The sequence below is a fragment of the Dioscorea cayenensis genome, chromosome 19, assembly GCF_009730915.1.
Source record: "Dioscorea cayenensis subsp. rotundata cultivar TDr96_F1 chromosome 19, TDr96_F1_v2_PseudoChromosome.rev07_lg8_w22 25.fasta, whole genome shotgun sequence".
NCBI lineage: Eukaryota > Viridiplantae > Streptophyta > Magnoliopsida > Dioscoreales > Dioscoreaceae > Dioscorea > Dioscorea cayenensis.
In genome coordinates this window covers 27,036,842-27,053,343 of record NC_052489.1, presented here as the reverse complement: position 1 = coordinate 27,053,343, position 16,502 = coordinate 27,036,842, and the positions used below count along the sequence as shown (strand labels likewise).

The 16,502-nt window shown below is 36.0% G+C and overlaps 2 protein-coding genes across 6 annotated transcripts in view; one reads left to right on the top strand and one right to left on the bottom strand.

Annotated features, from left to right (window-relative positions):
• Window positions 1–577: 577 nt before the first annotated feature.
• On the top strand, window positions 578–5,828 carry LOC120283397 (protein ALTERED PHOSPHATE STARVATION RESPONSE 1). Its single transcript, XM_039290075.1, has 5 exons — window positions 578–2,025; window positions 2,679–2,860; window positions 3,916–4,139; window positions 4,372–4,702; window positions 5,151–5,828. The coding sequence occupies exons 1-5, from the start codon at window positions 1,176–1,178 to the stop codon at window positions 5,598–5,600; spliced, it is 2,037 nt and encodes a 678-aa protein (XP_039146009.1). The 5' UTR covers window positions 578–1,175; the 3' UTR covers window positions 5,601–5,828.
• A 155-nt stretch (window positions 5,829–5,983) lies between these two features.
• Window positions 5,984–16,502, bottom strand: part of LOC120283396 (ABC transporter C family member 2-like) — a 24,367-nt gene continuing 13,848 nt past the window's right edge. For all 5 annotated transcript variants that reach the window (XM_039290070.1, XM_039290069.1, XM_039290071.1 and 2 more), the window contains 12 exons: window positions 15,524–15,730; window positions 15,344–15,442; window positions 15,039–15,191; window positions 13,866–14,257; window positions 12,907–13,087; window positions 12,437–12,760; window positions 10,330–11,086; window positions 9,840–9,961; window positions 8,920–9,165; window positions 8,261–8,362; window positions 6,992–7,313; window positions 5,984–6,475 (listed from right to left, as the gene is read on the bottom strand). In XM_039290070.1, coding sequence (XP_039146004.1) covers window positions 6,378–6,475; window positions 6,992–7,313; window positions 8,261–8,362; window positions 8,920–9,165; window positions 9,840–9,961; window positions 10,330–11,086; window positions 12,437–12,760; window positions 12,907–13,087; window positions 13,866–14,257; window positions 15,039–15,191; window positions 15,344–15,442; window positions 15,524–15,730 — 3,003 coding nt within the window. In that variant the 3' untranslated portion in view covers window positions 5,984–6,377. The remainder of the gene's footprint in view (window positions 6,476–6,991; window positions 7,314–8,260; window positions 8,363–8,919; window positions 9,166–9,839; window positions 9,962–10,329; window positions 11,087–12,436; window positions 12,761–12,906; window positions 13,088–13,865; window positions 14,258–15,038; window positions 15,192–15,343; window positions 15,443–15,523; window positions 15,731–16,502) is intronic.

Genomic DNA, 16,502 nt, shown 5'->3' with positions numbered 1-16,502 from the left:
AAAAACTTTTTATTTAAAATAATAACAAGGAGGAATTTAGATACATCCAAATAGAAAGCAATAACCATTTACTGCCATCTAAGAGAATTAAACAATTCAACCTTAAAATTTGAATAATTTTCCCCAAGTATTTTAGACGTATAACACTCCAATGACTTCTTCCAACCGAACAATCCATTTAACACAATCATAGTAACATCATAAACACAAAATAAACAAATAAATAAAATAAATAAAAGCCAATGTATGAACTGTTGAACCGACAGTAATATTCAGAAAAAAAAAACACAAAATTCACATGAATAGTAGTTTATCACTGTATGTTGTTGTTATGAATGAAGCTTCTTACCTTCTTATATAAAGTACAATGAGGAAGAAGTGTTCACTGTTCACCATGGATAGAGAAAGGCCCACCACTCTTTTCTTTATGTATTTTTTTAAATTATTATCATATAAAATTCATTGTTTTTATGAAAGTGTGTGAATTATTTTAATTTAAAAGTATAAGTTAGTTTGATTTAATAATAATAAATAATAATAATGGAGTATGGGGGAACAATGCGTTCTTCACTTGTCTTTTCGCTCATGCCATTGTCTCTGACTGCCCTCAGCTCTAGAAGAATTTATGGAAAAAAAAATTAGAGATTTATATATATGTATAATAAAAAACACATCTTTTTCTTTTGGTCTATCCTTTCCGAACAGCATTGCAGCCTTTGCAGCCTAAAAATCCATATGAAAAAGGCCTCCTTTTCATTTTTCTTCCATTTTTTCTCCACCGTTCTTGTTTTTTAGCTCAATTTTGATCATCCAAACTTGAAATTTTGGTGCTTGTTGTTCAATTTTTCTCATTTTTTTCTTTGTCTCTCTCTTGATCTAATTGTTTTCCGGGACAGTTTGAGCTGATTTTGATTAGGAGAGCAAAACCCAATCTAGGGTTTTCTCTCACTGATCACTCAGTTGTTCTTCTTAATCTCTTCCCAAATTTCTGGTTTTTTTTGGAATTTAAGCTCTAGATTTAGAATCTAATCTCCAAACTTTTAGCGTTTGGGACCAATTCCATCCCGTTCTCTGAGAAGAAAGATTTTTTTTTTTTTTAAATCAAAGTTCCAATCTTTGATGGCACCCAGGGCGAGCTTTGGAGTTTAGAAGGAAAGAGATCACTGGTGGAGGAGATGGGGTGCGTCCATTCGAGGGTGGAGAACGAGGAGACGGTGCGGCGATGCAAGGAGAGAAGAAGGCTAATGAAGCAGCTGCTGAGCTGCCGTTCTGAGCTCGCCTCTGCTCACATAGCGTACCTTCACTCCTTGCGGAACACCGGCGCCACTCTCCGCCAATTCACCGAAGCCGAATCCATTATCCCCGTGAACTCACCTGTTCGTCTCACATTGCCACCATCGCCGCCGCCTCCCCTTCCTCCGCCTCCACCTCCATTGCCTCCGTCACCGCCGCTGCCTCCTCTGTTTAGCCGGAAGGGAGGAGCCACATTGGAGAAGGGAAACATGGTTGAGGGTTCTATTGATGATGATGATGATGATGATGATGATGACGATGATGTAGATATTGATGTCTGCTTGCCTCCAATGCCTCCTCCTGGTTCTGATTGGGATTTTTTGGACCCGTTTGGGCCTCCATGTTCATCAACTTCTTCGTCTCCGGTGCTGAAGAAGAAGGATGAAGGAACAGTCTTGCAGGCAGGTGAGGAGGAGAACTGGGCCGAGACTAACACAGAGTTTGTGGAGGATGAGGAGGAGTTGGATGCAGTGAGTAATGTGGTTGTGAATACGATGAAGGATAAGTCGCCCTTGAGAGACTTGACCGATGATACATCATCAGTGGTGAGCGGGTTTACAAGGGATACTGACATGGCTGTGGTTGTCTGGAGGAGCAAGAAGACGATGGCTGGGATAGTGAAGGAGCTGGATGATTATTTCTTGAAAGCAGCTGCTGCTGGTAAGGATTTGGCTGTTCTTTTGGAGTCAAACCGAGGACATAGTCTTGATTGGAATCTTGAAGAGCAGAAAGGTAAGCTAAGGTGCAACGGCATTGGCATTTTCTCTTTCATCTTTGATGTTGTCTAGTGATTGATTGACACTGCCTGCTTTATCACAAACTATTTTTCTGAATCTTTGTGTACGACCTTCATATGTTATGTCTTAAATCTTTCATTGGATTTTGATTCTTGTGGAAATTTGGTTACTGGAATTAAGTTTCTTGTTCTAGGGTTAGAATTGGCTGTGCACATTGGATAAGTTTTGATGCCATTAAATTAATGATTCAAATGGAGACATTGGTAATAACTCTTAATTATAGTTACTGACCTGACAATAGGATTCGATATGGGTGAAATGCCAGTGCAGTTTGCAATGGTTCAGGAAGTTGTTAGCATGGTATTATGATTATCTTGATGCATCTTTCCTCATTAGTTCCAAATTAAATATAAAGCAAATTTCAAAGATAAAGTTGCTTGTTTGTTATCACTTGAAGTATTTAAGAGAGTATTAGTATGCTGCCATATTTATTGGTCAATATTGTTTCTTTTTGCCCTTTTCCTAATGGCGTGTTTTCACCTATGTTTCATGGAAACCATCTGAAGTTTTATGCTGTAACAGCTTAAGATACTTTTCTGTTTGTACGTTTTGGCAAGCTATTCAAATTATGAGTTTTGTGTGGCGCAGGGAAGAGATCCAAGTCTGCCAAGGTCTTCCATGGTTTGAGTTGGAGCTGGTCTTCCAAATCTCTTCTGTCTAATAGAGATGGTCATTTTGGAGATACTGGTGATACTTGCAGACCTGGGAACCATTGTTCAACTCTTGATAAGATATATGAGGAAGAACAAAGGCTTTATAAGGAAGTTAAGGTAATTTATGTTTCACAAAAGCAACCAAAAGCAATAACATCTCTGCTTCCATGCATATAGATTTACTAGACCATCAATAACCATTCTTTGGTAGACACACAAACATTTTGGTTTGCTTATTTGTCAGAACAAAAAATCTGCCAACCTCTCCTTCATTGAAATAGGTGTCATTGCATTACTTTCATTATGAACAACGAACTGAAGCTCATTTGTCCTATATTATTGGAGTTAGTTCTTTGAACCCATTCATGTTTAGTTGTGGTATGTAAGATATTTTCTCTGTGGAATGGTTATAACCACCATCCTCAGGCAGAATATGTTTCTCCAAAGATTCTCAAAGACATTACTTCAAACATTGTGGTTTTGTTCTTTTGCAAGATATACATCTTCACATTCTTGAGGAGCAACTTGTAGTATTCTTTCTTAAACCAGTCTGGGAAGTAAGCCTTAATGTTTTCAATGCACCATTATGAATGCATTTTTGGTGAACTAGAAATCATTAGTTTCAATTACAGGAATAACCTTTTAGAATCTAAGTGTAAGGTTGTGCACATTTAACATTTTTTGTGAGCTAGACATTATCACATTTAATCAAGAGCTTGTATAAGGCTGCCTTTTTCACTGAGGTATTGCCCTAATTGAGTCTTATTTAATCCTTTTCTTACATTTATTGCAGTGTTGGCCTACCATAGACTCTTCTATCTTGATTTCTACTAGCAAGGGCACCTACAATCAAGTGTGTTATTACTGTGGTAATTGAGTCCTATTTGATCCTTTTCTGACATTTATTGCATTGTTGGCCAATTGGAGACTCTTCTATCTTGATTTTTTACAAGCATATTTCTACGACTTCAAAGCAAGGGTGCAATACAGCTTGAGATGTTTTTCATTGTGGATGCAAAATACATCCACAATAGAAGAAATCCTGATTAGAATAGTGCTTTCTGACTGTTGACTGGACTGACCTTTTCATGAATATTAATGCTCTTGTTGTCATGGTGATTGTTTCTTGGAACTATCATCCATATTTATTATTACAATCTTAAATCCTGCAGGAAGAAGAGATTGCTAAATACGAGTGCAAGAAGAAAATCCTCCAGCTGCAGAAGCTAGAAGCTGGAGATCATGATTGGACTAAGGTAGAGAAGGCTCGAGCAAACATTGAGTACCTACAATCAAGGATCCTTTCCTTACAAGAGTCAATTAATGGGACATGCTTGTCAATATCAAAGCTCAGGGATGAAGAGTTACACCCTCAATTGCTTGAGTTCTCTACTGGGTAAATTCTTATGTTTTGATCATCATTAAATCAAGCATTTACTTGTGACCATTTATCTCTATTATTAGTGCTCATGTTTTTTGTTACTTTGTTTTCCTTAGTTCTGTAAAATGGTCAGTAATTGTGTGCTTTATCTCCTCCTATCAATATTGATTGTTTATTTTTTTATTTTTTATTTTCTCCAAGACTCACAATATTGATTGTTTATTTTTTTATTTTTTTTTTCTCCAAGACTCACACAGATGTGGAGATCAATGTATGAATGCCATCAAGTCCAGAACCACATTTCACAACAAGTGAATCTTATTGACAATCAACCAGGCACTGAACCAACAACAGAAATGCATCGGCAGGCTACTGTTCAGCTCGAAAATGAGGTCCGGTCCTGGTACAGTTCCTTCTGCAACCTACTGAGATCTCAACGGGAATACATGCATGCCCTTAACCAATGGATCAGGCTCACCGACTGCCTTCCCGACAGCAATGATCAAACTGGTTCTGCAATCGGGATCCGCCTCCTGGGTGAGGAGTGGCAGCTTGCGCTTGACAGATTACCTGACAAGGTCCTTTCTTTTGTTATCTAGATAAAGATTTGTCTTTGAATTCTACTTTTCATAATCAAAAGTGTTAGCATGATGAGCGAAGATGAAATAAATAAATAAATCTAGACTTGCATATGACCTGCTGGCTAGGGTCGACATTATCCCTTTCTGTGTTCATGTTTGCCTTATGCTGAGTTGATGAATTGTTCTATTCTCATGCTCATTTGAGGGTGGTGTTTGAATGCTCGCATCCCATAAGAATGTACTAATTGGATCTAGGTAGCCTGGACCTGTTCTTTTCTCTTTGGATTAGACTAGCATGTACAATTTATTTTTTCTGGAAATTGCAAGAACATTGCTTTAGTGTTTATTTATTTGTTGGTTTTTCTGGTTTATTATCTCTCAATAAGAAAAAGTAGATGCTACTGGAATTTGTTCTCAAACTCTCTTCCACTATGATTATGTGCAGGTTACTGCTGACGCAATTAAGAGTTTTGTATCAGTTGTCCACTCCATTGTGCTGCAGCAAATCGAAGAGCGAACATTGCAGAAGAGATCGGACCGCCTTGAGAATAGGTTGGAGAAAGAATTGGATGCACTTGCTCAGTTGGACAGGTACAATGAGAGTATGGTTACCAACCAGGATCAAACCATGGAATCAAAACAGCATCTATTGTCATCAAAACAAGCGAAACTGGATGGTCTAAAGAAGCGGGTTGAGGATGAGAAGGCAAAATATTTTAACTCAGTTCGTCTCAGCCGGGCCATGACGTTGAACAGCCTGCATGCGAGCCTTCCTAATGTATTCCAGTCATTGATGGGTTTCTCCAGTGTATGCGTGCAGGCGTTTGAGGGAATCCAGAGACAATGTGAAGCCAATAGTGGTCATGCCGAAGGAGTGTCACCATTACTTCCTTAGGAGCAGCACCTAGAAACGGCCGAGTTGATGAGATCATATCTAAATAGGTTAAATATATTTCTTGCTGCTGTTGGGATGCTACAAAGATTGTTCTCGCAGAGCCCTCCCTGTTGTTCCTTTCTTTGTTTCTGTGTGATTTCATTGTTTTTCTGAGATATAATATCATTATACTCAGCCTCGTGAACTTTGGCATTTGTTCATATTTAATGGAAAATCTTAATTGGATAAGTGCAGAATAATTGATCCTTTTACTGAAAAGATGCGTGGGATTGAGAGAAACCCACAGTAAGGTAGAATATGACAATATATTGGTTGAAACAACCCAGGCTTTGTTTCAAGCAATCAGGATCAGAAACCTTTCAAATCAGATAAAACAAAAGGCATTAACCTGGCAATCATTCATGTTGCAAAATTCATCCATTCAACCTCCAGTACAAGCACAAGAAGGAATGAGTTAATCACACAGCATTACAGTATGGTATTGATACCAGCATTAGCATGGCATTGATGACATACATTCACTTGGAAAATAAGGTTCAGGCTTTCTATTGGAGTTCTATAGAGGCAGTTACTCAACACAATTGAGAAACATGAACTAATTGCTAATTTGACACTACAATAATCACTGGATAGGTGACATGCCATGTTACACTAATCTCTGAGTTTACTCAAACATACAGGCAAAAGAGGTGGCAACATGGATGCTGCCATGGGAGTCTCCATTAGATCTTGTGAAAATTGCTATTTGTAGGGGGATCTAGTCCGAGAATGGTCCCTTTACATCTCTATTTGTTCCCAATCAATTGATTTGTCACCAAATAAATAATCTGGGTGATGGTTACGGCTGCGCGCCAATCTGCCCATGGCTGCAAGACCTGCATAATAAAACAAGCTTATGCTTAAAATTTATCCATGATAAAAGGAAAAACAAGAAAAAAAAAAAAAACAAACCACACACTAATTATAAGACTGGTTATAAATTTCACGATTTTGGTAGCAAAAAACTCTCCTGTGATGTTATGATCAATCAATAAAATATGAAAAAAGATAACAAAATATGCAGCAAGACATGCATTCTAACTTCATCCAAGAATAGATGGGTCCAATTCATTTAGTAGTAGTGTCCTATTCCTTAGAAAATCCATATTTTTATTGAGAAACTCTATGTTGATTTTCTAATACTCACCAATCTTTCTCCATTAAATGGATATGAAGTATATATATAGGTAGATGGCTATGTACAGAGATGGGATTCACAGGCTGTGATCAAGACATATCTGTCTATTAGCCAACAAGGAAAATTTTATAGATCTTTCTAAAAAGACTCAAATGAAACTAATTTATAGTGTATTTATATGTGCAGAAGCAACATGAATAACTGATAAACATACCTTCAACCACCTTATACAGAGATGACCACCATCTTTCTTTGGGAACCTGATACTGGTTCAATGACTCTTCGATGGCACTGTCATGCTTCCCTTCTAGAACACTTTGTAGTGTGATAACAGCATCCTTTGTTTTTCTGAGAATGCTATTTTCATCATTGATCTCTAGTTTGTGGAGATCATTTTGTGAAGATGTGAGGCTGACAGCAAGAGCAAACTGTGCAGCAGCTGCCCAGCGGGATGAAGCAAGCCATCTCCTTCGACCATCTAACCTCTTGGCCTCCTCCCTGCTCGATTGACCTTCCCCATCTCCAAAGACCAAACTCTATTTGTATTTGCACAAAAATGTGTAGGTTAGAAGAGAAAATAATCAAACAACATCTACAATTACTGAATTACGTGTAGAAACAAGATAGTTCACATTCATAATGGAAAATACAAAGAGAATTATAGTTTTCATCATTGTCTAGAACTTGAATAAAGTAACATGATGAAATACATTACTATTGAAATTGGAAGATTGACAATGTATGCAAATAGGCTAGTGATGGGCACGGGTCAGGTTGAACTGACCCAAACCTAATCTGAACCTATCAGCCATCAGGTAATCAGTTAACCAGTTATCTGATTTTTCGGGTTGGGTCTCGGGCCTGAACCAGACCAGACTCAAATTTTTATATTTTAAATTGATTATTTTTAAAATTCATTAAATTAAAAATATTTTTTTTAGAATATTTACACTCCGTAGAGTACAAAACAAGTTTCATATTGAGGATTAGACCATTGAAAAATCATTTTAGAAAAAACAATATTATATCATTACAAGATTTAAATAAAATCCATAATCTAATAAAGACAAATAAATTACAAAATTAAAATACAATCAATGATAAAAATTATATACATAAAAAATTTGAGCTCATTCAAATAGTATACAAGTACAAGCCTTATATGGAAAATGAAAGGCAATACAATCGGTTCGGGTTGGGTAGCCAGTCTGATTCTTATTTTGTTTTTTTTACCTATCTGAACTAGAGCCCAAAAATCTGAATTTGTCAAAAACCCGACCCAAACCTGAACAGACCAGTTTGGTTAACTGAATTTTTGGTTTAGTTTTTCCGATTTGGTCCGGAATTTAGTTTTTTGGGTTTTCTTGCTTTGGCAAGAAAAAACATGCAATGACCCATGAAATTTCACATGATTTGAATTTTTTTCAAAAAATCATTCTAATAAGCAAGCTTAATTACAAAGAAATAGACAAGTGCACAATACCCGCAAATATTGAGCATTGGCAGCTCCAGTACTCTGTACCATCTTGGAGAAAGAACTTGCTTCATTTGATAGAAGGTCTTCTGGAGTATCAAATTCCACAACCTGCAGAAGTTTAAATTTTTTTATGGCAAAGCCAAAGTTCCACATCAAGATCCAAAATGATGTTTAGATAACATTGCGAGCAATATAATTGGAAACAGATACCAAACACCATGCATAGATGACCCAATCAATGATTATTGAGAAGTCAGTCCAACTCTGTTTAATGATGCATTTACTTGTAACAGGTTCATTTTTGGCTACAATCTTCGATTTGCATGAAAGCCTAAAGAACTTGGCAGCATACATGATGCTTATCAAATAAGCAAACCAGAAAAAACTAAGCTCATTGTTTTCCTTATGAATGTTGACAAAGTTTAAAAAAAAAAAAAGGAGTCTTAGAGATTTAGAATTTAATATCAAATTTGAGGATGTAGAAGAGATTGCATAACTTTGAGCAAATGCCAAATTAGACAATCCAGATGTTGATGTCAGGGAATAAAATAATGTGTAGATATCAAATGCCAAAACCAGATTTAAGAGAGGCAAGTTAGTAGAATCAAATCATTGAAGCAAATGAAATAACATCTGCAAAATCAACCAACTCTTAATATCAATACCTGACCAGAGCTGAGGAGGAGAACTCGATCACAGTCAATGATGGTATTCAGACGGTGTGCTATTATCAGCATTGTACATGACTTGAATTCTTCTCTAATTGTTTTTTGAATCAAAGCATCAGTTCTAACATCAACAGCAGCAGTTGCTTCATCAAGAACAAGAATCTTAGATCTTCGAAGTAGTGCACGTGCAAGACTTAGAAGCTGTCTTTGACCAACACTAAAATTTTCACCAGCCTCAGAAACCTTGGGATATCAAAGGATGAAAATAGCATCAACATTTTTTGAGTATTCAGAATGAAAATAAGGCAGTTCCTTGGCATAGTAATAAGTATGACCACACAACATCTTAAATATTGCTTTATAAAATCTGAAAGAAAACACATATATTTCATTGTGAACAAAATGCAATGGATGATGGAAGTGACATACTTGACCTACTGTGTTATACTGCTCCAATGTCAGCAGGAGCCCTAGAGATGGATCATAATAAATTTAAATGCATATGGACACACAAAAATATTTAGGCACCGCAAAAATTAGATACATGCATATATTCAACAGCTACGTTTAAACTGAAAGGTTACAGCTAGCATATTTGCAGGCCATATGCATGCAAATTCAAAGAACATTCTAATCTTATGAGCTTTATCAGGTCATGTTCTGCAAGCAGTTGTAGTTGACTGGTGAAAAGCCCAAAAGGGGAGATGCGCTGTAAAAATATAAAAGGCAACATACACCAAAATCGAAATCATTTAAACAGAAAAAATGGATGGTCATAAGGGTTCCTTCAGGATGGTAGTTAGGCATCATTATGCCACTTGTAACACACCATGGACAACAAAAACCATATAATGCATGTGCTTTGGTGCTTCTTATTAAACAGATTTCCGAAATTCAAACAAATAAAACAAGCTTACCTCAATGTCAAGCCCTAAGTCATTCCTCCGTATGACATCTTTTAGATGTGCCCTCTCCAATGCTTCCCACAGATCTGCATCATTGTGCTCATTGAAGGGATCCAGATTAAATCGGACAGTTCCTAATGCATCACCAAGTAAAGAGTTCATGAAGGATATTAAAGCCGTATAGGAATAGTGTTGCAGAAAAGTAAGGTTGAAATGCAATGTTCATTCCTTTATTTGAACATAATATTTGTTTTTGTCGATGTATTTTCAAAATGTTAATATGGCCTTGTCTATGGTTAAAATTGTTAATTGCTGTCCTTACTGTTGAGTCAGCATATATATTGAAAAACAAGCATTATTTTAATGTATCCTTTTTCATTTATGTGGCATTTACACTACACATGACTATTGATGCGGTGGGTTAAATTGAAAAAAAAATGTAGACAATGTTCAGCAGCCAAATGGAACATTTATCAAAAAATGTGCATGCGCAAACATGTACCTGAAAATAAAACAGGTGATTGAGGAATTATTCCAAGAGCCTTGCGAAGATCCGTAAGACCAAATTTTGAGATATCATGATCATCAATGAAGATTTTCCCTTTCTCCAATTCAACTATGCGAAATAATGCATTTAGCATGCTAGATTTTCCAGCACCAGTTCTACCAACAATCCCAACCTTCTCGCTTGCTCCAATTGTGAATGATATCCCATGAAGAACAGGAGGAAGTTCAGGCCTATACCGTAGAACAACATCCTGGAATCTGATAATTCCAGAGGATGGCCAGCCTGGAGGTGGCCTGCTGTTTTCAACAACTGGAGGAGCTTCAGATGGCAACTCTACATATGTTCCAACACGCTCAACTGCATTTAAACTATTCTCTGCGAGACTTGCAAGTCGCAAAACAGCTGTCAACAAATTTGTAATATTTAAAGCATAACTGAGAAGTAAGCCCATTGTTGATGCAAATGCCTTCTGATTTTCTGCACGCTGGTTTTCCATGACAGCAAAGGAAGCTGTAAAGAAAATCATGATACCTCCCAAAGTTTCCAACCGAATTCCTAGCCATCTGTTTGCACTCATATTCACAAGTGTGTATCTGACATTGTTGTCCATGGATTTCCCATTGATGCTGGTCATTCTGTCATATGCTTTGTATGCACGGATTGTTGAAAGGCCATTCAACGCTTCTGCAAATTGAGCATAGACGGGAGACCTAGTTATAGAATCTAATCTCTTCACTTCCCGAGCAGTAGCCTGGAAATATGAGTGAAAATTTAGAAAGAAGTCTGACTGCAAACTAAATAAATAATCATTTTCATAAAAGGACAAAGCAAATCATACAATCTCAAGTTCACCTTTCTCGAATATATATATATATATATATATATACATATAATTAGTAGAATAGGACTAAATGCTAAACTACTAGGGTAGTAGCTTACAAGAAAAATAGCATTAGCGTTGACATCAGTAAATTCAACAATGAGTTTCTGGTAAATGTGTATCTATTCCTTGTAGGTAAGGTAAGGGTGTTAATTTCAGAATCTATAGAATGATGACATTCACAAATGTGAAACTTATTACTCATGAATGGAAGAATCTAAAAGCCCCACTACTAAGCTAATTAGAATGGAGGTTCATAAATGTAAGACGGTTGATACTACAGCAATTGAAATTTGAAGAATCATGCTAAGGCAGTCTTTGGATTAGGGTTTGATTAGTAGCTTTATAGAAAGAAGAAAGCAGTTGCCACTTTGACAAAGGGACAACTAATTTTGTGACAAGAATCTGAGAGATACCTGCTGACACGTTGGGTTATTATGCACCAGGTCTAAAAACTTGCACTGCACATCTCAATATGTTGAGGGACCATTAACACTGATATTCCAAGTTCCACTCATTATTAGATGAATACCTACTACCAATTCATGGAAGAGGACAAGACAATCTGCAATCTGATATCAATCACTTCTTATAGGGCTCACAAGTTGCAAGTTTTTCATGACTGAAGCCTAGCTGATATCAAGGACAATGTAAGAACCTAGTAATTGCTAGAGACAATGTCGATATGATATGCAAAAATTGTGCTTTCTCAGACTGCAAATAACAATGTTGGACATTTTGTAATACCACTCTAGAGAAATTGAAACAAATATTAGAAAATGGAGGGTGAGGATTCTTAATTGAGTGTGCTTAAGACTTTTTACTGTCTGATGCAAACTAAACACGGTATACAAGGCCAATACAAGCCAAAAACTTAACTGATAGGATGAAAGACACAAACCTACATATTCAGATCCATACTTTACTAACTTAACCGATGTTGGGCTATGATTTACTCTAATGATGACTAATGAGATAGTGAACTAGATGAAATTCTTGATACAAGTTTTCCTAGGAATTTTAAATATTTAACAAATTAGATGCCAACAATATCTTAAACTTTTTGTCAATGCTGGTTTAAAAAACAATATGTAATATTATAATATATATAACTTTAGAAGAAACAAAAGTGCACTCATAATATAGAAATATATACATCACTAAAAAGAACTGAAAACATAAACTACCTTCTCATCTTTAAATTTACATAAGTATCCATACCTGATAATATAAGTAGGCTGCATAGAACAGTATCAAAAGTGGCATGATGGCCCAGAGAGAGAGAGTGCTCACAATGCCTATCAGCACAAAAGTTGAAAGGAGCTGTGAAACTTGTCCTAGAAACATATTCACGAAAGTAGCAACGTTGCGATCAATATCTCCTAGATCCTTTGCAAACCTATTTATTATCCTCCCAAGTGGATTTGTATGAAAAAACACCATTGGAGCTCTTAATATAGAATGCAGCATGGCATCATGCAACTTTTTGGCAGCATAAAGACTTGAAATGATCAACCAATATGAGTTTGCCAGTGTCACAAGCACCTAAGAAGAAGTGAAAACTAGAAAGATTAGTATTAGACAAGCAAAAAAAAGTCCAATATATCAGCAGACTCGGTACTTAATCATAGGCTTCCATCAATTTGTCCATCACATTAATACCACAATCATTTAACACAAAGCACAATTACCTGACCAAAAGAAAGAAGTGCGTAAACCAGATTGTAGAAACCAGGCCCATAGGTTTTTGAAGAGCTTTGATCAGTCCAGGCGCTTAACCAAGTGCTACTTGAAACTCGGAGCACTTCAGTGAGAATATAGCAAAGCAAGAGTCCTATGACTACCCACATCCCACCCAACGCATTCTTATACCTGCAAAAGAAATACTTTGAACATCACATGCACAAGAGTATATGGGCACAAAAAGAGAAATGCACACTTAAGTTCACCAATATGAACATTACAAACGTGAGACATACAACCATTTCAGATTTGTCAGACGTTAAAACTGCTTGTCTAAATATACTCTTTCATAATATTTGAATTTAGCACATACCAAATACAAACCATTGTATATATTATTTTTTAACTTGTTAGACACACCAGATGATCAAAATACTACAATTTATGCCTAACATATAATATTGGTAGTGCAAAACCAATGTTATATAACAGCTGGATATAACCAATAGGAAAGATGTGAAATGCCACCAATATATGAAGGATCCTACAAGCCATTGTGAAATTGTAGCATTACAGGATGATACAACACAAGAGGTATCAATGCCAAGCTAAGATATGGTGTGCCAAACATTAAACCATAACTAAAATGTCATTTAGAAGTCATTGCCTGACCTTCATTTGAATTTCTATTCATATGGCTTTTGCTATTCACCATTCCGATACAACTAGATTAAGTTCACATTTATCATGGTCCATGAAGGAATGGACAGAATGACCCTGGAGAGTCATCAAAATCATAATATCACAATTATAAATGGATCCAAACATTTTGCCCTTGCCAACTAAATTATATGAAGTCGCCCCTCATAGGCTTAATAGGAATCAAAGTAAATGTCAATCTATTGTTGCATCATAAGAAAAAAAAACCATGCACTTCACATAGACAAACAATTTAGAGAACATATACCTTGCAAGAACTTTCCAACTGACGACTCCAGTTTCACGTTCTTCCTGTTTGATAAGAACAGACTTGCCCACCTTTCCCTTATTTGATTTGTCCTCACCCTTTAAACTATTTTCTGGCATTTGGATTTCTCCATTTTCATTAGATTTCTTAATTTCATGATCTTGTGCCTCACCTGATTTATCTTCCATTTGTTCCTCCAATTTCCCAGCATTTTCCATTAATTTTTGGAAAAGCACCCCAGAAATACTGAGTTCATCAAAAGTACCCACTTCTTTAACCATGCCTTCATGAACCAGGATAATTCTGTCGACATTTGGCAGAAAATGAAGTTGGTTGGTAACAAGAACTCGGGTTTTTCCTCTGAGTTCATCCTTGATGCATTTATCAAAAACCTGAACAGTTATATGACAGATATCAAAAAAAGAAGCAAACAGCATTAACAATAATCTGACACCTCCTCCCTGAGAGACTAACTGCATAAATTAACCACAAATTAAAATAAAAGCTAACAGTTCAAGTTGTGATGCCCAACCAGACAGTAGTAATCAACAGCAAACAAAACAGGAATGTTACCCCCTGAAAATCATGAAATTGCATCTATACCCCCATGAATTTCATAATTGCTTGTATAGCACCCAGTTTCTTGATTTTGTGCATATATACCTTCGGTCAAAGTAAAGCCCTTACTTTTTATTTCCTATGTCTGAAAATGACATTATTGCCCTCATCTTCAACCCATATTCCTCCCCTCTTTCCTCTACTCTATCTCCCCTTGTAACTTTTACACATTCAATCCAAATTTTGCCAAGTTCCTCATTGCTGAAGCACTGGATTAAAATACTAGGGATAGTCAAATGTAATAATTATTATATATAAGATGCATTAACCTAACATATTATAGATATACAAGATGGTATTCTAATATGTTTAGCAAATAAATTCCTAACAAGATTTTAATATGTGGAGAGAAAGAAAGAGAGTGGCTCATGTAACAAGAATCAAATGACATTTGCAACTCAATAATCAACATGGTGCAACATATAAAAACATTATCCACCTGAAATTATGGCATGAGAGAACAATTATTTTCCCCCCTCTTAGAAATTACATGTTTAATTATAGTAAAAAGAGTTTGGTGGGTTCAATCCACGCGACTAAAAGCAGCACGATTACCTGTCTGCCAACATGAGCATCTAGTGCACTCAAAGGATCATCAAATATATACACATCTGAGTCAGAGTATACTGCCCTTGCCATGGAAACTCTTTGCTTTTGACCACCACTAATATTTACCCCCCTTTCACCAATCTCTGTGAGATCACCGCCCTAACAAAAATAATCATGAAAAAATCATTAAGAAAGAAAGCGCCAAATTGTTAATAAAAACCTTTGCATAAATATGCATATCATGGATGAAATGAGCAACTGGATTTAGTTGTCATCAAAACTTGATAAGATAAATGGAGCAAGTCACCCACTGGTAGCAAATCAAGATCATGCTGCAATGCAGTCACTTCAATTGCCTTCTCATAGCGGGATGGTTGAAATGGTGATCCAAACAATATATTGTCACGCACCTGAAGTTAAAATTGGCATTTCATAAAATAGAAATATTCATGTGATACTACAAAAAAGAAAGGTATAAAGTCACAACTCACAGTAGCATTGAAAATCCATGAAACTTGAGAAACATAGGCAACGGTACCCCGAATTGTAACAGTGGTACTTGTCCCTGCCATTGGTGGTAGTTCACCCAGCATTGCAGATATAAGAGACGTCTTCCCTTCTCCTGTACTTCCAACAATAGCAACTAAGCTACCAACAGGTATGTCCAAATTAATATTTGATAACGTTGGCCTCTCATCCTACAAAATTTCATGATTTCACAAAGTATTAGCTTCTTCAAATGAAACAAGACATAAAAACCTACTACTGAACATGTTTCAGTGGGAAATGACTTGGGATAACCAGTTGGAATAACTGGTCCTTTAATGAATTTAATTTATTAAATCATATTATCATAAAGAAATATTATAATTATTGAATATAAATTGACATGTATATTTTAATATAAATAAATATAATCTCTAATTGACTTACTATAACTTAAATTTTAAAATAATGGTTTAAGTAATGTTAGTCAAGTCAAAGCTCATAATAGCTTGAATTAACTTGGGATAAAAGCCTTGATATCAACACAAATTCAAATTTCAAAAAGCCTGATTTCAACTTATTCCAACAACTAAACACCACCATAGACCTCCATGCGATATGAGAGGGAAGAAAGATTGCTAATGTTATAATTAATTGGACCACTAAGAGGGTGTACTTTTCAAAGAAATCTTGGGACCTATTAATAAGTCAAACAAATTTGAGTTTTCTCTCAATATATCCACTAATTTTTTTATGAAATGACACATATAACCTTGTAAAGTTTCTCTTTTCACATATGCCTTGTAAGTTAAAAGCCTTACACACATAAAAAATTTAATTAAGATTCATTTCTTCTGAAAAATATGCTTGAGGCCAATCTTTCCAAGCCAGGTCTCAAAGGGTAGAATGTGCACAGTAATCACACTTCCCACCATTTCAGATAAGCATACTTTCAATTTCAGATCACTTTTCTCAAATAAGCGC